Source organism: Scyliorhinus canicula, chromosome 9 (genome assembly GCF_902713615.1).
Source record: "Scyliorhinus canicula chromosome 9, sScyCan1.1, whole genome shotgun sequence".
In the NCBI taxonomy this organism is placed as follows: Eukaryota; Metazoa; Chordata; class Chondrichthyes; order Carcharhiniformes; family Scyliorhinidae; genus Scyliorhinus; species Scyliorhinus canicula.
This window is the reverse complement of record NC_052154.1, coordinates 143,337,797-143,360,224: the sequence shown is the minus strand read 5'-3', so window position 1 is coordinate 143,360,224 and position 22,428 is coordinate 143,337,797. Positions and strand designations below refer to the sequence as shown.

The window sequence follows — 22,428 nt, the reverse complement described above, 5'->3', positions numbered from 1 at the left end:
TCCTTACTTGAGAAAGGACGTACTGGCACTGGAGGGTGTGCAGAGGAGATTCACTAGGTTAATCCCAGAGCTGAAGGGGTTGGATTATGAGGAGAGGTTGAGTAGACTGGGACTGTACTCGTTGGAATTTAGAAGGATGAGGGGGGATCTTATAGAAACATTTAAAATTATGAAGGGAATAGATAGGATAGATGCGGGCAGGTTGTTTCCACTGGCGGGTGACAGCAGAACTAGGGGGCATAGCCTCAAAATAAGGGGAAGTAGATTTAGGACTGAGTTTAGGAGGAACTTCTTCACCCAAAGGGTTGTGAATCTATGGAATTCCTTGCCCAGTGAAGCAGTTGAGGCTCCTTCATTACATGTTTTTAAGGTAAAGATAGATAGTTTTTTGAAGAATAAAGGGATTAAGGGTTATGGTGTTCGGGCCGGAAAGTGGAGCTGAGTCCACAAAAGATCAGCCATGATCTAATTGAATGGCGGAGCAGGCTCGAGGGGCCAGATGGCCTACTCCTGCTCCTAGTTCTTATGTTATGTTCTCAAACATCACCCGCTTATTGATCAGGATTGTGACCCCTCTAGTCTTTGAGTCTAGTCTCGAGTGAAAGACCTGACTGACCCAGCCTTTCCTCAATCTAATCTGGTCAGTTAATCTAAGGTGCGTCTCCTGCAACATTACCACATCTGCCTTCAGTCCCCCAAGATGCGCGAACACACGTGCCCTCTTGACCGGCCCATTCAACCCTCGAACATTCCAGGTGATCAGCCTAGTTGGGGGGCTCATTGCCCCCATCCGCCTCGCTGATTAGCCATCCCTTTTTTGGGCCCGCCTCCAGCCCATTCTCCGCGCATCCACCGGTACGCCCCCAGGCAGCCTCTGTCCCCAACCTCCTCTCAGTCCCTTATCCCAGGTCCCTCCCTCGTCAGCAGAACATTCATCCCGCCTCTTCCTCCCCCCCCCCCCCCCCCCCCCCCCCCCCCCCAGTAATAACACTCTGTAACCCCACCCCTTTAATAAACCAAATATATGCACACCCGCCACTGCGCTTCCGCGAGCCAGCCCGTCCAGCTAGCATGGTGGCCCCCATTCCTGGCGCCGGATAGTCTCCCACCTATTGTCCCCCCCCCCCCCCCCCCCCGCTCATACAAACATACTCCAACATCAAACAATCCCCACACAATTCCTGACAGAAAAACACCAAGATCTAAACAAACACACCTCCATCCCCCAACAATGCAAATTAAAATCTTAACTCACTCAGCTCTACCGCTGGTCCCAAATCAATGCAAAAGGCATTACATCCACAAAACGGGAATTTTTTTTTTTTAAAGAACAGAAAAACAAGAACGTTGCAGCAAAGTTCAAAAGTTCTCAGTCCACCACCTAAGGTGAGTATCCTGCAACATTACCACATCTGCCTTCAGTCCCCCAAGATGTGCGAACACACGTGCCCTCTTGACCGGCCCATTTAACCCTCGAACATTCCAGGTTGGGGGGCTCGAAGGGGGTTTTGCAAAGTCCAGCGCGTCCTCCGGCTACTCGAAATAAAAGTGCTGTTCCTCGTGCGTGACCCATGAAATGAAAATGAAAACCGCTTATTGTCACAAGTAGGCTTCAAATGAAGTTACTGTGAAAAGCCCCTAGTCGCCACATTCCAGCGCCTGTTCGGGGAGGCTTGTACGGGAATTCAACCGTGCTGCTGGCCTGCCTTGGTCTGCTTTAAAAGCCAGCTCTTTAACCCTGTGCTAAACCTTACGACCCAGAGACGGGCCGGATACAACAGTCCGAATTTCACCTTTTTCTTAAAAAGGATCGACCTAATCTGGTTGAAGCCTGCTCTTCTGGTCACCTGCACACTCAGGTCTTGATAAACCGGCAGGATACTGTTGTCCCACTTACAGCTCCGTGTCTGCTTGGCCCACTGTAGAAAGCGCTCCTTATCCAACTACCTGTGGAATCTCACCACCATTGCACTGGGGGGCGGGGGCAGGTCTCCCATACGCAGCTTCATCGCCAGTGCTCTATGAGCCCTATCCACCTCCAAGGGCCGGGAGAATGCCTCATTCCCCAGCAGCTTCTCAAACGTGTCTGCGATGTATCCCCCAGCGCTCACTCCTTCAGACCCCTCCGGGAGCCTAATGATTCTCAAGTTCTCCTGGCGGGACCTATTCTCTAGGTCCTCCACCTTCTCCAGGAGCTTCTTCTGCTGGTCTCTCAGCATCCCCACCTCCAACTCCACCACAGTTTGATGTTCCTCCTGCTCAGCCAGCGCCTTCTCTACCTTCTGGATCGCCCGATCTTGGGCGTCCAATCTAAGCTCCAGCCGCTCAATTGACTCTTTTATCAGGTGCAAGCAGTCCCGTTTCTGCTTAGCAAAGCCTTCCTGAATAACTTGCAACAGCCGTTCCGTTGACCGCCGGGTCGACAAACTAGAGGTTCAGTCCTCCGCCATGCTTCCGCCCAAGCCTTCTCTGTCTTTCTGTTTCTGCCTTTACGAGCACTTGTAGTCCTTCTCTCCATGCACTGATGTGGGAATTCAGTACACAATTGCCACTGTCATCAGTTTTACAATTCCAGTCTGGCAGAAAATCGGGGGGAGAAGGTCCAAAAGTCTGACCAGAGCGGGGGCCTAAGTCCAGCAACCACTCAACCAACAATTTGTGCTAGGTCACCATATTATTTAGTTTGCGTACAAGGTGGCCCCATAGCATCTCGGGTAGGGATGGCCCATAGTCTCAAAACTCTGCCAATTTGTGCAATTGCGCCAAAACCCCAGTAACTGACTCCCCTGGGGTCTTTTCAGGCATATTAAATCGGTACCTCTGTACGATAACTGATGGCTTTGGATCATAGTAGCTTGCCGCAAGCACCCCTAGCTTTTCAAATGTCTTGGGAGTCTGGGACTATGGGGTATGTCAGGCTCATTATGATGCTGAAAGTGGGAGCCCCACAGTCAGAAGGATTACTATCAGGCAACCGTCCCCTACGATAGCTTTTGGCTTAAAAAAATATAGCGCATACATGTCCGGCCTTCTACACCCGCATCAAATGCATTGAGTCTGCCAAAATAGTGTAAACTTTACTCCTTCATCAAGTGAGGTGGCTGTGCTCCGAATAGTTAGCAGCACCGACTGTTGTTCTGCTTTATTCTCGTCGCCAATTTAATCATCACAGAGGAGTCTGGGGAGTGAGTCAAAGGAATGGTTTATTATCATAGGGGAAGTATTTATAAGTAACAATCTCTGTCCCAGTCAGGGGTACTAGGCAGCTCGGCTCCTACCTGGCCTGTTTTTAAGGTCCTGATCCTGCTGATGGGCCTCTGCCTCTCAGGGGAGCTCATACCCCACAAGGCTCAAGGGGAGATTAATCTGGTCATCCCCATGGGTCTCGTAGGGGTTATAACAATGAGTAAACTGAGGCAGCTGTGCCTTGGTTCACTAAAGTGTGTTGTGCTATATTTGTGGTGTTTGGTCACCATCCAAGGCAAACTCTGCAGGATCAGTTTAGTTATGAAGCCTGTTGGCTAAAAATGTGTACAGTTTTTGTAGTTACTGGAACGATAAAGGGCTATATTCTCCGTTTGGGAAACTATGTTTGCCTGTCTGAGCTGAATTGCAACCAGTTTAGGCTCCCAAGGGAGTTCAAACCGATAAGCAATTCAGTGTTCCACAACATCCAAATTTATGCATGGCATGGAATACCAGGATTACCAGGGAATCCTGCTATCGGGCTGCTATTTAAAAAAAATTTAGAGTATCCAATCATCTTTTCCAATTAAGAGGCAATTTAGCATGACCAATCCACCTACCCTGCCTGTCTTTGGGTTGTGGGGGTGAAACCCACGCAAACACGGGGGAAATGTGCAAACTCCACATGGACAGTGACCCAGAGCCGGGATCGATCCTGGGACCTTGCCGCCGTGAGGATGCAGTGCTAACCACTGCACCTTTGGGCTACCATCGTGAGCGGGTGGTCCAATAGTCAGGTCCCGCAGCAGCCCCTAACCCCTGATTGCCTGGGTGCCCCATTACAGTTGTCCCTGGAGAGGGTCCCCCTATTACAGGAGTGCGGGGGGGGGGGGGGGGGGGGGGGGGGTGTCTGGTAGAGGAGTCGTTGGGTCTGGTAGAGGAAACGTGGGTAGGCAGTGCATTGTTTAGATGGGGGCGGTGTCTTGGATAGGGAATGGTACCATTTGGCCTCGCCATTTTGGCGTTGATCTTTTGGCGCCTTTTTTTTTTGGCGCTGAATTGGTTTGGCGCCGATTGTTTTGGCATTCAACGATTTGGCGCCGGATCTTAATTACCTACTTAATAACCACTTTTAAAACCAACATTTTAAATGTAGTTCTGTACCTAGTTCCACCAAAATTCCACCTAGTTCTGTAGCGCAACATACTCTTAGAATTTTACTCTAAAAATTTAAAAGTAGTTAAGTCTAATTTTACTTTACTGATTCTCATAAAAATTTATGAGAATCAGTAAAGTTTGCAGAAATGGTTGAAAGTATTTTAAGTAAGAAAGACAAACCTAAATTTTCTCACAGAATAAAGGTTTCGTATTTTTATCCTAGTTTAATTTAATCCATTTATTTACTTGCTTTGGCGCCAAACCGTGGTGGGCCAAAAAAATGAGCGCCATAACAACTGAGCGCCAAAAGATCGGGGCCAAAAAGGCGGCGCCAAAAAGCACCCGACCCCTTGGATAGTCTCTGCTAGCGTGGTCCTGGCATGGTGCACCACGACCATGCTCGTAGAGACCACAAGTGATCACGCACACGTGATTCTCAGCCGCGGGTACCGGAGAATCATGGAAGGCTGGAGCATAGGGTGCCAGGCCGCTAAATAGATTCAAATAGATCATTAAGACTTTATTCATGCCGCCAGCAGGGATTTGGATCGGCACCTGGCACCGATCCCGATTTTCCCCCGACGCCCGATTCTCCATCATGCATTCCAGGCATGAAACAGTTGAGGAACAATGGAGAACCTTCCAAGCGATTTTTCACAGTGCACAGCAAAGGTTTATACCAACAAAAAGGAAGGAAGGTAGAAAGAGGGAAATAAGGGAGAGTATCAAATTGAAGGAAAAAGCATACAAAGTGGCAAAGATTGGTGGGAGACTAGAGGACTGGGAAATCTTTAGGGGGCAACAGAAAGCTACTAAAAAAGCTATAAAGAAGAGTAAGATAGAGTATGAGAGTAAACTTGCTCAGAATGTAAAAACAGACAGTAAAAGTTTTTACAAATATATAAAACAAAAAAAGAGTGGCTAAGGTAAATATTGGTCCTTTAGAGGATGAGAAGGGAGTTTTAATAATGGGAGATGAGGAAATGGCTGAGGAACTGAACAGGTTTTTTGGGTCGGTCTTCACAGTGGAAGACACAAATAACATGCCAGGACTGATAGAAATGAGGCTATGACAGGTGAGGACCTTGAGAGGATTGTTATCACTAAGGAGGTAGTGATGGGCAAGCTATGGGGGCTAAAGGTAGACAAGTCTCCTGGCCCTGATGGAATGCTCCCCAGAGTGCTAAAAGAGATGACTAGGGAAATTGCAGATGCACTAGTGATGATTTACCAAAATTCACTAGGCTCTGGGGCGGTCCCGGTGGATTGGAAATTAGCAAACGTGACACCACTGTTTAAAAAAGGAGGTAGGCAGAGAGCGGGTAATTATAGGCCAGTGAGCTTAACTTCAGTAGTAGGGAAGATGCTGGAATCTATGATCAAGGAAGAAATAGCGAGGCATCTGGACAGAAATTGTCCCATTGGGCAGACGCAGCATGGGTTCATAAAGGGCAGGTCGTCCCTAACTAATTTAGTGGAATTTTTTGAGGACGTTACCAGTGCAGTAGATAACGGGGAGCCGATGGATGTGGTATATCTGGATTTCCAGAAAGCCTTTGACAAGGTGCTACACAAAAGGTTGCTGCATAAGATAAAGATGCATGGCATTAAGGGTAAAGTAGTAGCATGGATAGAGGATTGGTTAATTAATAGACAGCAAAGAGTGGGGATTAATGGGTGTTTCTCTGGTTGGCAATCAGTAGCTAGTGGTGTCCCTCAGGGATCCGTGTTGGGCCCACAATTGTTCACAATTTACATAGATGATTTGGAGTTGGGGACCAAGGGCAATGTGCCCAAATTTGCAGATGACACTAAGATGAGTGGTAAAGCGAAAAGTGCAGAGGATACTGGAAGTCTGCAGAGAGATTTGGATAGGTTAAGTGAATGGGCTAGGGTCTGGCAGATGGAATACAATGTTGACAAATGTGAGGTTATCCATTTTGGTAGGAATAACAGCAAACGGGATTATTATTTAAATAAAATGTTAAAGCATGCTGCTGTGCAGAGACGTGGGTGTGCTAGTGCATGAGTCACAGAAAGTTGGTTTACAGGTGATTAAGAAGGCGAATGGAATTTTGTCCTTCATTGCTAGAGGGATAGAGTATAAGACTAGGGAGGTTATGCTGCAATTGTATACGGTGTTGGGCCACACCTGGAGTATTGTGTTCAGTTTTGGTCTCCTTACTTGAGAAAGGACGTACTGGCACTGGAGGGTGTGCAGAGGAGATTCACTAGGTTAATCCCAGAGCTGAAGGGGTTGGATTACGAGGAGAGGTTGAGTAGACTGGGACTGTACTCGTTGGAATTTAGAAGGATGAGGGGCGATCTTATAGAAACATATAAAATTATGAAGGGAATAGATAGGATAGATGTGGGCAGGTTGTTTCCACTGGTGGGTGAAAGCAGAACTAGGGGACATAGCCTCAAAATAAGGGGAAGTAGATTTAGGACTGAGTTTAGGAGGAACTTCTTCACCCAAAGGGTTGTGAATCTATGGAATTCCTTGCCCAGTGAAGCAGTTGAGGCTCCTTCATTAAATGTTTTTAAGGTAAAGATAGTTTTTTGAAGAATAAAGGAATTAAGGGTTATGGTGTTCGGGTCGGAAAGTGGATCTGAGTCCACTAAAGATCAGCCATGATCTCATTGAATGGTGGAGCAGGCTCGAGGGGCCAGATGGCCTACTCCTGCTCCTAGTTCTTATGTTCTTATTATAGATTCTCCTTCAGCTCTGCATTGAGGTTTGTATGATTATACTTCTCTGAAGCACCTTCAAAGTTAAATATGTTAAATTATAATGCAAGTGGAAGTTGATTATATCAAAAAGTGTGTAATTTGCTCGAGATGCTAAGTAGTATTGAGATTATTTTGTCTCCTTTATTAAGATAATGCTCATGACAAAATGTTACCTGGAAACATTGCTTGGGCACAATTTTTTAAAAATTTAACAATGGTTAATGGCATTAATATAAAATCAGCATATCCCTTGAATAAAGTTGAAATATACTAATATTTGAAAGCAAATTTGTGTCGTTTTTGATCTAAATTTAAGGAAGGCGTTTTGACTCATTGCTGGTTTTTCCCTTCCTCCTTCCCCCAGCACCTACTCCTTCCCCAAATCAGTATCGTCCTGTGCTCACAAATCTGAATATACAGAATAGTTGATTTAGTTGCACTTTTAATGTTTTAAATGTGCTCAGTTTGGATTTTCATACTGATTTTGAGCTCATCCAGGCATTGATACAAAACAGTAATTGAAAAGGAAACTGCTTTACTGTTTTTCTTTCTAATGCTAAGTTGTTTGTTGTAGGTGGCCTTAAATACAGGTAGAGAACCTCCTGCTATATGGAAGGTACAAAAAGCTTTGTTACAAAAATTCATGCCTGAAATAAAAGATGGACGGAGACAATTTTCTGCAACCAACAGTGTAAGTGGAATCTTAATCATTAATATGCTCAATGTAATATGCTCAATGACTTGATATAAGTTGAGCAATATCATTTTTTTATTTCGAATTTTTTGTGTTGCTCACATTTTAATGAAAACCTGAAAGTAGCATTTGGTAAAAAAAGAAATGTGTCCATTATCTTGAAACATGGCTCAATGAAGCTTAAACAGATCTGATGCATTTAAAGAATCATCTTAAAATACACGATATTCTAAAATCCAATTTTAGACATATTCAAAAAGTTTGGGTGGGGTTACTGGGTTACAGGGATAGGGTGGAGGTGTGAGCTTGGGTGGGGTGCTCTTTCCAAGGGCGTGCAGACTTGATGGGCCGAATGGCCTCCATTTGCACTGTAAATTATTTGATATTACTGGGACAGGGTAAAGATAGCTGCACTCTCTTCCATATCTCATGTTGTTTGTTCTGGAAATGCTTGCTGCTGGCACTGTATATTTAATGAAGAGTGTCCCATTTCCTTAGCTGAGCATAGTTGTTATAGGATCCAGACACGTTGCCTGGAGGCTGGGAACTAAACCTCCTAGCTAGCCTTGGAGGTTTCTGCACGTCTGCACCGTGAGCAGGTTGCACATGTGCAGTATGGGTTTTGGAGTTCTCAGCGTCCCTGTCTGTGGAGGGAAAGGAATAAACAGTAAAATCACAATCATGTGGCCAGGAATGGAACACAATAGTCGGGAGGAGTCCATAGGCAGGGAAAAGAAGAGGTCCCAAGGTGTGAGTGGACAGGTGGAGGTACCACTTAAGCAGAGAAAGAGGCTTCAGGCAGAAGAAAGGGCTGCAGTTCAGACTTTAAGTGACAAGGGCTCAGGAGAAGCCCTGGTAATCGAATGAAGCAGCAGAAGGTTGGTGACTGCATGCTGTAGGAAATTGGGGCAAAAGTACCCCTTTGGAGCAGTGCTAAGTGTGGCTGTAGAGTTGAAGTTGTATGTGTGAGTTGGTGCTTAAGTGTATGCTCAAGAATCCAGGGGAACAAAGTCTTCGGAGGTGAGATTGAAACCCTGGAAGGTATGCCCTTGTTGTCACTTTTCAAGTTGGAGCAACATTTGGAGAGAATTCGAAGGTGAAGACTGGAATCCCTTGTGGAAGAGGTAGGTTGGTTGACTCTGTTTACAGACATCTGCGCGGGTTGTTGAGAAATCCATGGAATCTGTCTTGGTTAGCATCTGCTATTTATTATGCAGTGTGGTTTGTTTGGTCACAATTTGCCTGTTGATTCACTTGAACTTCATAATTAACCCTGAATATTAAAGTGCATGATAGATATTGTAAATAGTTTTATCTTTCTGACCTTTTATTTAACGGTTCATTTTCGTTTGTTGAAAACCAGTGGAATCTTGTGGCTTTATTCTCTTAAGTATATTATATCTCAAACTTTGCCTACTTCGAACAAAAAGTATTGGTACCTAATCAAATTGTGCCAAACATTTGGGGGTCTGGTCCAGAATCATAATAACATTTGTCAAAATTTAAGGAAAATGTTTCGTTGTCCTTGTAACTTGTTTACTTACAAATTGAAATTCCTTATACCTAACGCAGTCTTCATGATTTCCCAAATTATATACCTCTGCTGATTTTATTTCTACAAATACCCACTTAATGTACCACATTGCAAAGTTACTTGGAGAGTCTATTATTCTTTGTGCTGGTATTACTGTTAAATTCCTTGAGCGTTGCTTTTTCAGATTTCTGTGCTTGCAAAAATAAAAGAAGCAGAATTTGTTATACATGTGAGCGTTTAAATTTATCCACATTACCATGTCAAGCATTCAAGTAACTCCCCAAGACCAAACTGCAAATAGGACAGCAGACCAGTTGGTGGATGCTGACACTACTGTACTTCATACATCAAAAGTTGTACAAATATTCTTCACTTTTTTTCTTCAGTTGCTGGTGTTCGCAAAATTGCTCATTATTCATTATCAAGTTACTGGGTTTAAGTTTTCCAAGATAATGGGATGCCTGAGGTGCTTGCAAATTAGAGGGCATTTATCTTTATTAAACTCAGAACGGCACTCTTGCATTTGTCCAAGTGTGAAGTGTTGAACAAAATAAATTGTTAAAAACGAAAGAATAGAAATAAGAATGTTATGATTGTACTTTTTTATATTTTATGTAAGATAGTGGAATAACAACGTACTAAAATACTTTGACTAAGTAGCTGATAGATGACTGTACATCAAGAAGTTGATCTGAAATACTGATCTTTGCTAAAATATTATTAATTTCTTAATTTATAGTATCTTGGATACTTTGGAGATGCAAAAACCAAATACAAACGGGTGTATGTGAAATTTATTGAAAATGTAAACAAGAAGGATTATGTTAGAGTTTGCTCCAAAAAGCCACAAAACAGACCATTGCAAACTTTAAGGTATGGAAAATGTTTTGATTTTGTCCATTTTTATGTTTGGAGTATTGGCGTTCAGTTGGATTCAATAGGCACAATTTCTACATTGTTTATTGGTAGCACATGAAATTCTTTGAGACATTTTTTACATGTTGAATATTAGTATTAACATTGTAACACTGGCTGAATTTATTTCCTGCAACAAGAGTGGGGAAGAATGCAAATTGAATTTTATTACACTGAATGTTAATTGTCAGCTAAATCTATCAGGAATTTATGGTTTTCACCAACCTCTCTTTTCCAGCATCATATTATTTGTACAAAGTATATGTGAATCTTGTAACAGAAAGAGTAATAAATTATTCTGTTACTCTCAATCCAAAATAACCTGATGAACTCTTAGCTTTGAAGTGCTGTGTCATATAGCAGTCTTTTACCTTTAGTTAAAAAAAGTATTGAATAAATTTTCCACCATCAACAAATAAATAAATATTTATGTCACATATTCTCGACCCAGAAGAACATATTGGCATCCAAGATTATTTTGAAAGAAAACCTAGGTCTGGATTATGATATACTACGATGCTGAAATATTTCAACCAATAACCAACTATTTCTATATGTTCTTTAAAAGTCAGTTAGCAGACTTATTGAACTGCCATGTTAATTACATGTTCAGCAATGTAATGGTAACTGTTGAAGATGATTGGCCCATACCTTCCTGGTTCCCCAGCCTCGTATTTAGGGGTGCAAAGCTTTGACAAAGGGTCATCTGGACTCGAAACGTTAGCTCTTTTCTTTCCCTACAGATGCTGCCAGACCTGCTGAGATTTTCCAGAATTTTATTTTTGGTTTCAGATTCCAGCATCCGCAGTAATTTGCTTTTATCTAGAAGAAGCAAAATTGCTTTCAACTCGAGTAACCGTTTAAACACCCGCTTCACGCACCGAACACATGATCCACATCCACCCCCCCCAAGTTCCGACTCCGACCCCCTCCCCTCTTGTCTGGTTTACCCCCCTCCCTTCCAGACCATTCTGCCCTGTACTCCTCCTTCTGGTTCGCCCCAACCTTCCTATCCTGCACTCCTCCACCCCACCATCCATCTCTCCTCTTTCCCCCCCGGCAATCTGATGGAGATACCTTGTCAACAACTCAAACTCTGTTTGCAACTTCTATCTGTCTGCCAATAACTCCAACGTCGGGACGATCAAGTACTGGCGATGCACCTCCAAATTGGAGTCTACCAGCCTCTGCCTCTCCACCTTTTCAGATTTATCCCTGTGCATCTTAGCGAGGTGATCTCCCCCCCCCTAACCACCGCCTTCCATGTCTCCCAGAGCATGGCTGGCAAGACTCCCCAATGGCAGAGGACACCTACTCACAAAAACTCTTATCCATGAGCAACACTATTTTCAGTCTCCACCGAGGTTCTGAGAGCAGCCCAGTTCCAACATCGGGTCCACAAAATGCAGAGCATGATCTGATACAACGATCACCGAGTAACCCGCCCTCCTCAACCCAAGGAGAAGATACCTACCCAACACAAAGAAGCCTATTCTGGCGGATCCGGTGGACATGAGGGAAAAAAAAGAAAACTCCTTATCCCTCGGAAACTTACATCCTTGAGATTGCCCCGCTATCTGTTCCATGAACACCAATAACTCCTTTGAAAACCCAGTTGGACTCCGGGACCTGGGGCTCGTCTAGAACTATCCAGTCTAGAATAAACACAATTAAAGATTGCCCCACCCATAATTAGCTGATGAGAGTCAAGATCCTGTTAATGAATGTCGTGTCACCGCAGATCGGTGCATACACATTGACCAGCACCACTGGCGTGCCTGCCAATGATCCACTGATTGTTATGTACCTCCCACCTGAGTCTGCCAATATATTGCCCACAGAAAAAGCCGTCGCCTTATTAATCAACACACCAGCCTCCAGTGCCCTACGATCAAAACCCGAATGGTATACCTGCCGTACTTAAATGGGTCTCCTGTAAAACAAAACATGTCCACCTTCAAATTCTCAAGTGCACAAACACCCAGGACCTTTTTGCTAGGCCATTTCTCCCCCTTCACATTCCAGGTTATCAACTGGACCGGGGACCTCAGCCACCACCGTTCTCTCCCCCCCCACCCCCAACCCAGTATTAACCATAAGACTTGGCAAGTCATGTTGCAGCTGTATAGAACCTTAGGCCACACTTGGAGTATAGTGTTCAATTCTGGTCACCACACTACGAGGATGTTGCCTGGTATGGAGGGCATTAGCTATGTAGAGCGGTTGAATAAACTCTGTTTGTTCCCACTGGAACAACAGAGGCTGAGGGGCGACCGATAGAGGTCTACAAAATTGAGGGGCATAGACAGAGTGGATATTCAGAGGCTTTTCCCCAGGGTAGAGGAGTCAATTACTGGGGGGCATAGGTTTAAGGTGCGAGGGGCAAGGTTTAGAGGAGATGTACAAGGCAAGTTTTTTTTACACAGAGGGTAGTGGGTGCCTGGAACGCACTGCTGGAGGAGGTGGTGGAAGCAGGGACGATAGTGACATTTAAGGGGCATCTGGACAAATACATGAATAGGATGGGAATAAAGAACATAAGAACTAGGAGCTCGAGTAGGCCATCTGGCCCCTCGAGCCTGCTCCGCCATTCAATTAGATCATGGCTGATCTTTTGTGGACTCAGCTCCACTTTCCGGCCCGAACACCATAACCCTTAATCCCTTTATTCTTCAAAAAACTATCTATCTTTACCTTAAAAACATGTAATGAAGGAGCCTCAACTGCTTCACTGGGCAAGGAATTCCATAGATTCACAACCCTTAGGGTGAAGAAGTTCCTCCTAAACTCAGTCCTAAATCTACTTCCCCTTATTTTGAGGCTATGTCCCCTAGTTCTGCTGTCACCCGCCAGTGGAAACAACCTGCCCGCATCTATCCTATCTATTCCCTTCATAATTTTAAATGTTTCTATAAGATCCCCCCTCATCCTTCTAAATTCCAACGAGTACAGTCCCAGTCTACTCAACCTCTCCTCATAATCCTCATTCAGCTCTGGGATTAACCTAGTGAATCTCCTCTGCACACCCTCCAGCGCCAGTACGTCCTTTCTCAAGTAAGGAGACCAAAACTGAACACAATACTCCAGGTGTGGCCGCACTAACACCTTATACAATTGCAACATAACCTCCCTAGTCTTAAACTCCATCCCTCTAGCAATGAAGGACAAAATTCCATTTGCCTTCTTAATCACCTGTTGCACTTGTGAACCAACCTTCTGTGACTCATGCACTAGCACACCCAAGTCTCTCTGAACAGCGGCATGCTTTAATATTTTATCGTTTAAATAATAATCCCGTTTGCTGTTATTCCTACCAAAATGGATAACCTCACATTTGTCAACATTGTATTCCATCTGCTAGACCCTAGCCCATTCACTTAACCTATCCAAATCCCTCTGCAGACTTCCAGTATCCTCTGCACTTTTCGCTTTACCACTCATCTTAGTGTCATCTGCAAACTTGGACACATTGCCCTTGGTCCCCAACTCCAAATCATCAATGTAAATTGTGAACAATTGTGGGCCCAACACGGATCCCTGAGGGACACCACTAGCTACTGATTGCCAACCAGAGAAACACCCATTAATCCCAACTCTTTACTTTCTATTAATTAACCAATCCTCTATCCAAACTAATTTCCATCCTCCGGCGCATCAGAATAATAGTCTCTGTCCTCGAAAGTTACCCAAAGACACTCCACACCTTCACCCACATAAGGACCATCTTCTTATCCAGGTATCGATGAAACATGACCAATATGGTTGCCCTCTATTTGGTCTTCTGCCTCAGTGATCTATGGGTCCAGTCCAACACGGGGTCTAAAAGACCCCCTCCCTCACAAACGTTCCAAACATTTTGGACATATAGTACATGGAACTGGAATCCTCCGGTAGCCTGATGATCCTGGAGTGATTGCCCCAGATGTCAACCTTGGTCTTTATTGCTCTCCGCTTCTCTGCCATCTCTGCCCCCAAGGAGGCAATCCGATCACTGGTCAGAGAGCGCTGCCTCAACCTTCTTTATCGTCACCCCATGTACCTCTATCCGCTGCTCCGTATTGTCCATGGCCGCCCCAATTGGGGCCGATGCCCCCTCCATTGCCTTCTCCAGATCCTCAGTGACCACCTGTTGCTGCTTCTTAATTTGGTCGGTCAGGAAACTAACGAACTTCTCCGTCTTCCACTGACGGGCCACAAACTCAGCAGAAGCCACTCCCATGTTTTGCCCTTGCTGGGGAACTAGGAACTTTTGATTCCGTCGACTCTCCCTTGCCTGACTTCTGCTTTGAACTACTTCTGCCGGACGTTACTCGGAACAAGAGGGCATTATTTCATCAAATTATACCAATTTCCTCCAGAAAATCGCCCATTAATCAGTCAGCAAGGACCAAAAATCAAATACCCTGGCAGGAGCCACAGTGTCGCTGCTGGAAGACCACAGACTGATATTTATATAAGTTTCACTGTTGTTTTAAATTTTAAATGTTTGTACGGTTCAATTGAAACTCTATCACATCATTATTATTTCTGAATAATGAATAAGTATTCATCCGATATAAAATTAATTAGCACATTAGGCGTTTTCCTTCACTTGTATCTTTGTCTTCAGGCATAACCAATCAAGGATGGGATCTAGCAATAAAGTCTCTGTCAGTAACTCTGTAACGTCGAAAGGTTCAGCAGCAAAATCCAAAGCTAGGCCAGCTAAACAAGTGAAACAAGTTAAAGTAAAGGCTGAACCACCACCCAAAAAAAGGAAGAAATGTCTGAAGGAGGAGTATTCATCCCACTCGGACTCTTCTCTTGAAACTCAGAGTGATGATGAAGATGGTAAGACCTTATATTTAATTTATTTCACGTAAGTTTTACTATGAGCATCATCCATCTCTAAATAGTGTAATCTCAAGAAAAGGCACAAATATTGGTTCTGCATTTTTGGTTATTAATCATTTAAATTATTACTTAAAACACTTTATTTGTTAAGTGTCATAATATAACTGTTATAACAATTTTATTTCCAAAACCAATCTCAAATTATATTTTGCAAAGAATAATAGAAATTTCACGCAGCCTTTTGTCACATTACAATATCTGGATTCAGGATGGGAAAAGGCCATTCAGTTAGGAGTCTGCACCAGATTATCTCCCATTTACCATAGAATATGAAGATTCATTACATTTGCTGATTTCACTTGTTCTTAAACTCCTGAAATCTAAAATCAATATAAAACCTATCATTTCTTCTTTTTCGATCACTAGTTATAAGAAATAAGATGAATGTAATTTATTCCAGCTGCAGGATGTCAGTATTGAGAGTTGAAATCTTTCCTCAGTCAGTGTCATATGACAGCTGCAGAATAAAATGCCACTTAACTTTACCCAAAAAGTGTAACTTGGATAAGAACTAGGAGCAGGAGTAGGCCATCTGGCCCTTCGAGCCTGCTCTGCCATTCAGTGAGATCATGACTAATCTTTTGTGGGTTCAACTCCACTTTCTGGCCCGAACACCATAACCCTTTCTTCCTTTATTCGCCAAAAAACTATCTATCTTTATCTTGAAAACATTTAATGAAGGAGTCTCAACTGCTTCACTGGGCAGGATTTCCATAGATACACAACCCTTTGGGTGAAGAAGTTCCTCCTAAACTCAGTCCTAAATCTACTTCCCTTTATTTTGAGGCTTATTGCTAATCTCAGAAAAGCCAGTATAAATATCTCCTCTTCTCACACCAGGATCCTTAACTAACATTGCAATTAGTTCTACATGCCCACTAAGATGTAGCTTATGAACCAAACACCTGGAATCTCAACCGTCTGCATGGAATTAAACCCAGGCTTTAGTAGCAATAAAACAGAGTTTCCAACACACTGAAACCAGGTCTAACAGCTTGTCAAATTTTGGCATAACTGAGCACTTTTCAAATTATAAAGATACTTGTTCCTATGCCGGATACAAATTATAAAGATATTTGTTCCTATGCTTCGACCCTTTCAAAAATGCAGCATTCCTGTTGAGACTGCTACAGACTATACTTTTTCTTTCGATCTTTATTCTTTGTTTGAGTGTAATTCGCCACATTGAGTTTCGGAACTCAGTATGGGAAATTAAAGATTAAAATTTAGTTTAAAACAGAATGTTTCTCCATAAAATTGCGCCATGTCACCTTAACATAAATTACACAGCAAGAGCCGTCTTGTCAGTCAGTTAATAAAGAGGTGCCTGGTGCTAATGAAACTGTATTCCAGCAAGGTACCACGTTTTGCCAGAGGAGAAAAAATTGACAATGGAGGCAGATAGCAATAAAAACAATAAACAGGTAATTTAGCCATGATCTCATTGAATGGCAACAAAACTTCACACATGCCTTCTTCTTCAGACAGTGGATTCCTTTTGAAAGCGAATACACAGGGAAGAACGATCAAAAAACTTCAACAAAAAGGAGGTTTGCAAATTAAATATGTTTTTTCATCCTATATGTTGCCATGGACTGTAGTTTTGTGATTTTTTTTTCCCCCAATAAAATGTACGCTTAGTAAAACAACTAATTAGAGAAACTGTCCTGCGGTTCCCGACAGGGTGATTTAGCAGCAGCCAGATGTAGGAACACTGTCTAACCTCTTTAACTTAGCAACAATCAGCAGTCAAATCTAAGACCTTCTGATTTTAGTTCGATTGTGAACTTCTTTGCACAACTGAGACATTGTGGAGCTATATGATGTTTTTAAAGCTCCGAGGAGCTGACAGTGATATATGATCTTTTATGTTTCCAACATTTTCCAGCCTGCAACAATCATTTCCCAGTTAAATCCCTCAGCACAGTTGGTTATTATCTGGAAATTTTACCAGTTATCCTATTATGTAATTTTAAACATTAGAACAGTCCTATCAATGCCTACTGTTTATTCATTTCTATTCATCAGCTTTTAGTGATAGCATTCTTGCCATTTATGTCCCACCTCAGACTGTTAGTTGATATTTCAGTGCTGTGCTGTTCTGACAGAGTGGTGCACCATTTGAGGTGCCATGTTTTGGGTTAGAAGTTAAATGGCGATTTCACTTGGATGAACATAGAAAATCAGTTTGCACCGTCAACAAGCAGGAGGGGGGGTTGGATTAGATTGGATTTGTTTATTGTCACGTGTACCGAGGTACAGTGAAAAGTATCTTTCTGCGTGCAGCTCAAACAGACCATTTAGTACATGAAGAGAAAATATGTAATAGGGCAACACACGGTACACAATGTAAACACATGGACACCATCATCGGGTGAAAAATAACAGGAGTTTAGTATTAATCAGATCAGTCCATAAGAGGGTAATATAGGCGTCTGGCAGCAGCTGGAAAAAAAGCTGTTTTTAAATCTGTTCATGCGTGTTCTCCGACTTTTGTATCTCCTGCCTGATGGAAGAAACTGGGAGAGTGGGGAATCAGGGTGGGAGGGGTCTTTAATTGTGCTATCCGCTTTCCCAAAGCAGCGGGAGGTGTAGATAGTCAGTGGATCAGAGGCAGGTTTGTGTGATGGACTGGGCGGTGTTCAGGACTCTCTGACGTTTCTTGTGGTCTTGGGCCGTGAAGTTCCCATACCAGGCTGTGATGCCGCCAGATAGGATGCTTTCTATGGTGCACCTGTAAAAGTTGGTAAGAGTCTTAGGGCGCGATTCTCTGCAAATGCGGCGAGTCGTAAAGGCTGCCGTGAAACTCGGCCAGTTTCACGGCAGCCTCCGCGCCCCCTCCCGGGACCCGATTCTCCCCCCCCCCTGGGCAGCGGGGCCCCGTGAAGCACGGCATCGCGGGCTTAGCGCCCGTCGCTAAGTCCGTGCGCCAAGCGTCACGCCGGCTGACGTGCACGTGACGTCAGCCGCGCATGCGTGGATTGGACAGCTCCAACCCGCGCATGCGCGGGGCCGTCATCTCCCTCGGCCGCCCCGCGGACTGATCCTGCGGGGCGGCGGAGGGAGAAAGAGTGCGTCCATTACGGACGCACTGCCCCCGATCGGTGGGCGCCGATCGTGGGCCCATGCCCCCCTTGGCACGTACGTGGTACTGCCGTGCCAATTGGGGCCCTGGATGCCCAGAACGGGCATGTTGTGGCCGTTTTTATGACGGCAGCAAGCAGGTGTGTTTGCTGCCGTAAAAACGGTCGTAAAGGCCTGGGCACTCGGCCCATCGGCCTGGGGAGAATCGCTGTTCGCCGTAAAAAAAATGGCGAGCGGTGATTCGTGTCGTTGGGGGGGGGGGGGGGGGGGGGGGGGGGGAATAGGGGGAGGGCGTGAAAAATGTCGGGGACGCCCTCCCGCTATTCTCCGACCCATCCTGGGCAGCGGAGAATCGCGCCATATAGTTTCCTGAGATCGTATAACCGCTGTTGTGCTTTCTTGATCATAGCGTCAACATGGGTGGACCAGGACAGGTTTTTGGTGATGTGCACACCTAGGAATTTAAAGCTGTCAACCATCTCCACCTCGGCCCCGTTGATGCTGACAGGGTGTGTACAGTACTTTGCTTCCTGAAGTCAATGACCAGCTCTTTAGTTTTGTTGGCATTGAGGGATAGATTGTTGTCACTGCACTAGGTTCTCTATCTCCCTCCTGTATTCTGACTCGTTCAAGAGCTAACCCCACTACGGTTGTGTTGTCAGCAAACCTGTAGATGGAATTGGAGCCAAATTTTGCCACGCAGTCGTGTGTGTATAGGGAGTATGGTAGAGGGCTAAGTACGCAGCCTTGTGGGGCCCCAGTATTGAGGACTATCGTGGAGGTGGTGTTTATTCTTACTGATTGTGGTCTATGGGTCAAAGTCGAGGATCCAGTTGCAGAGTGAGGAGCCAAGAGCTAGGTTTTGGAGCTTTGATTTGAGCTTGGCTGAGATTATGGTGTCGAAGGCGGAGCTGTAGTCAATAAAGGGGCGGCACGGTAGCACAGTGGTTAGCACTGTTGCTTAACAGTGACAGGGTCCCAGGTTCAATTCCTGGATTGGGACGCTGTCTGTGTGGAGTTTGCACATTCTCTCTGTGTCTGCGTGGGTTTCCTCTGGGTGCTCCGGTTTCCTCCCACATGTTCTGAAAAACGTGCTGTTAAGTAATTTGGACATTCTGAATTCTCCCTCCGTTGACCTGAACAAGTGCCGGAATGTGGCTTTTCAGTTACTTCATTGCAGTGTTAATGTAAGCCTACTTGTGACAATAAAGATTATTATTAAATGGGAGTCTGATGTAGGAGTCCTTGTTGTCAAAATGCTCCAGGGATGGGTGTAGGGCCAGGGAGGTGGCATCTGCTGTAGACCGATTGTGGCGATATGTGAATTGCAGTGGATCTAGGCATTCTGAAAGTATGGAGTTAATGTACCTCATGACCAACCTCTCTAAGCACTTCACTGTGATTGATGTCAGGGCAACCGTATGGTAGTCATTGAGACACGGTGATGGTCTTCTTGAAGCAGGTGAGGACCTTGGAACGTAGGGAGAGGTTGAAGATGTCCGCAAACACATCTGCCAACTGGTCTGCGCAGGATCTGAGTGCACGACCAGGGATGAGTGCACGACCAGGGACCCAGTCAGGACCCGTTGCCTTCTGAGAGTTCACTTTCAGGAAGGCCGATCTGTCTTCGGAAGCTGTGACGGTGGGTATGGGTATGCCCGGGGCTGCTGGGGCAGTTGACAGCGGTTTGATTGTTAGCTGCTCGAACAGAGCATAGAATGCATTGAGTTCATCGGGGAGGGGTGCGCTGCTGCCGGAGATTCTGCTCGGCTTTACTTTAGAGCCACAACCGACAAGAGTCTGTAACACTAGTCTCTGACTGTAGCTTGGTATGATATTGTCTCTTGGCATCCCAGATGACTTTGCGGGGGTCGTACCTGGATTTCTTGTATAGGTCTGGGTCGCCTGACTTGAACGCCTCACACCTGGCCTTCAGTAGGGATTCAATCTCCCGATTTAAGCCATGGTTTCCGTTTGGGGAGCGTACGTACTGATTTCTTTAGCATGCAGTCGTCCACACATTTGCTGATATAAAGTCTGTAACGGTGATGGCATATTCAATTTACTGCCATGTCCTTGTCAACATTTTATCTCGAGGATTTTGAAATTGGTTATGAAGAACTTTTAAATGCACTGAACTTGGTGGCAGGCACCGTATCAATGCATGTTCTTTAAAATTTTCAATAAAATTTGTATAGTTACAACTTTGCTTAATTTTACTACTAGATTCCTTTAATTCCTTAGCACAAATTGTAAAGTTTCCTGTACATTACTGTTGGCTGAGACCACTGCAGCTCATTTTCTTCATTTACCATTCTTGACGCTGAAGAAGAAAACTAGAAAAAAATGAGTTGCAAATAAATGTAAGATGATTACTTTAATAAGTGGAAGTTGTTTTCCAATTTATTATTACAGGGTAATCAAAGCATATTGCAGGCATGTCGAAAAATACTTTGATCCTTGTCTCATTTGATCTTGAGGTCTAAAGAAAAATGCAGGGACATCAGACAGGCTCTCCTTGAAACCTGTAGGCTGTGGGCAATCCACTTTGTTGAAGGAATAGCTGTGAGAGCCTTCATTTAGGAGGTTAGAATTGAGGGAGAATAATTAAAAGGTACCATGTTTCATTCAGATGAGACAACCCATTGATGTGGAAGTGTGTTCATTCTTTATTGTTTATTATTGTGTTTGATCTAACTGCATAATGACCTTTATACATGATCCACCTTTATCGTGCCCAAAACAGGCTTGAAAATATTACAGATTTTTTAATTGTATTTTAAAATAACACAACTGCTTATATGATGGTTAAGAGCTGATCATATGTGACTTTGGTAACTTAGACCTAGACAGTCCTGATACTGCAGCAAAAACCTATTAAAACATGAAGAAACCCAGCTAATTGTGAAACTCGAGTCCTTTTGTTAAAGATGAATTGAACACTACAATGGTATGCCAGCTGATTAGTCTTTCTGCCTCACCATCGACATGAGAGACATCTAACTCACTGTTAGCCAATCCTTCCATTGTGTTGTGGTGGCACCTCATCCCACACATAAAGACCTCTGCTACCTCAAACTGTCACGGTGTAAATAGCTACAATACAGGATGTGTATCAACCCAACCCAACCCACCACCTTGTTTGGGAGAAGGACTCATCACAAGTCACATGGTGAAGTCATCATGTTTGTTTCCTGCTTTAAAAAGAATACAGAAGCTATTCTGATCAGAAACACCATGACAGATACCATCAGAAATACCAACTACTAAGCCAACAAATCAGCTGCAAGCAAACTATGCAGCCACGCGAAGAGAACTAGATCTTGGATGGGGAGAAGGAATCTCCCCAACCTGTACACCTATATGTTTGCCTGAGGGATAACCACCTAGCAATTCAACTACAAGAGACTTAGCATCTCACTAAGAATCCTCTACTTTTACCTGACCTTCACTCCAGCCTCAGCATCAGTTCACTATGGCTAAGAACCCACAGGCCTGCTGCAAAAAGAATGAAATAATTTAAATTTATGATTGTATTTTTATTTTCCTCCTCTATATCTATTCTTTGTGTTATAGTATTTGTGAGATGTTTCGTTAAAACCTCAGAGGTAAGAGTGTAATAACAAATGATCATCTTTATTTTCAAGTTCACAAAAGCTTGCTGCTAGAAATTATTTGAATTGAAACAAACCACACTTGAGGGTCAGAAAAACACTAACATCACACAAACAATTTGATCACGGACAACAATAAAACACAATGTCTGTCCATGACATTTAGTGTGAAATAAATTTTGTATCAAGCCTTATCTTCCCAGTGTTTGCGCAATGAAGGAATTTTGAAAAACTGTTCAAGCAAACAATGTTGATAGCGACCAGTTTGCAAGGTGAAGCGAATATGTACCAAGCTTGTAATATTATGAAAAGAGCTATGGGACCGTGTGTACAGTTTATTTAAGTAACTGACATCAATAAATACAAAAAGGCATCTGTGGCAGACCTGAATTTGCAAGAATCCCCCGAGGATAGGATCCATCTGGTATAACAGATTTGCTAGTTTTCAGTTTCCCACCAAGTCCTTATGACAAGAAAGACTTTGTAAGTTGTTTAAATCAAACCTACCTCACTGCGCATTTAAAAGATGGACTATGCTGGGCCAAGAAAAAAGGATGGTACAGATCATGTGATTTTCAAACTGGCTATAATTCTGGAAATTCCAACAATAATTACAG

At 43.9% G+C, this 22,428-nt stretch overlaps 1 protein-coding gene across 4 annotated transcripts in view; it reads left to right on the top strand.

Moving 5' to 3' along the window:
• The window catches only part of qser1 (glutamine and serine rich 1), a 224,330-nt gene that overhangs the window by 162,930 nt on the left and 38,972 nt on the right, over window positions 1-22,428 (top strand). For 2 of the 4 annotated variants that reach the window (XM_038807829.1, XM_038807827.1), the window contains 4 exons: window positions 7,652-7,768; window positions 10,045-10,178; window positions 14,830-15,050; window positions 16,598-16,663. In XM_038807829.1, coding sequence (XP_038663757.1) covers window positions 7,652-7,768; window positions 10,045-10,178; window positions 14,830-15,050; window positions 16,598-16,663 — 538 coding nt within the window. Of the gene's footprint in view, window positions 1-7,651; window positions 7,769-10,044; window positions 10,179-14,829; window positions 15,051-16,597; window positions 16,664-22,428 lie in introns of those variants that run through there. The other 2 variants (XM_038807828.1, XM_038807830.1) reach the window with 2 other exon arrangements.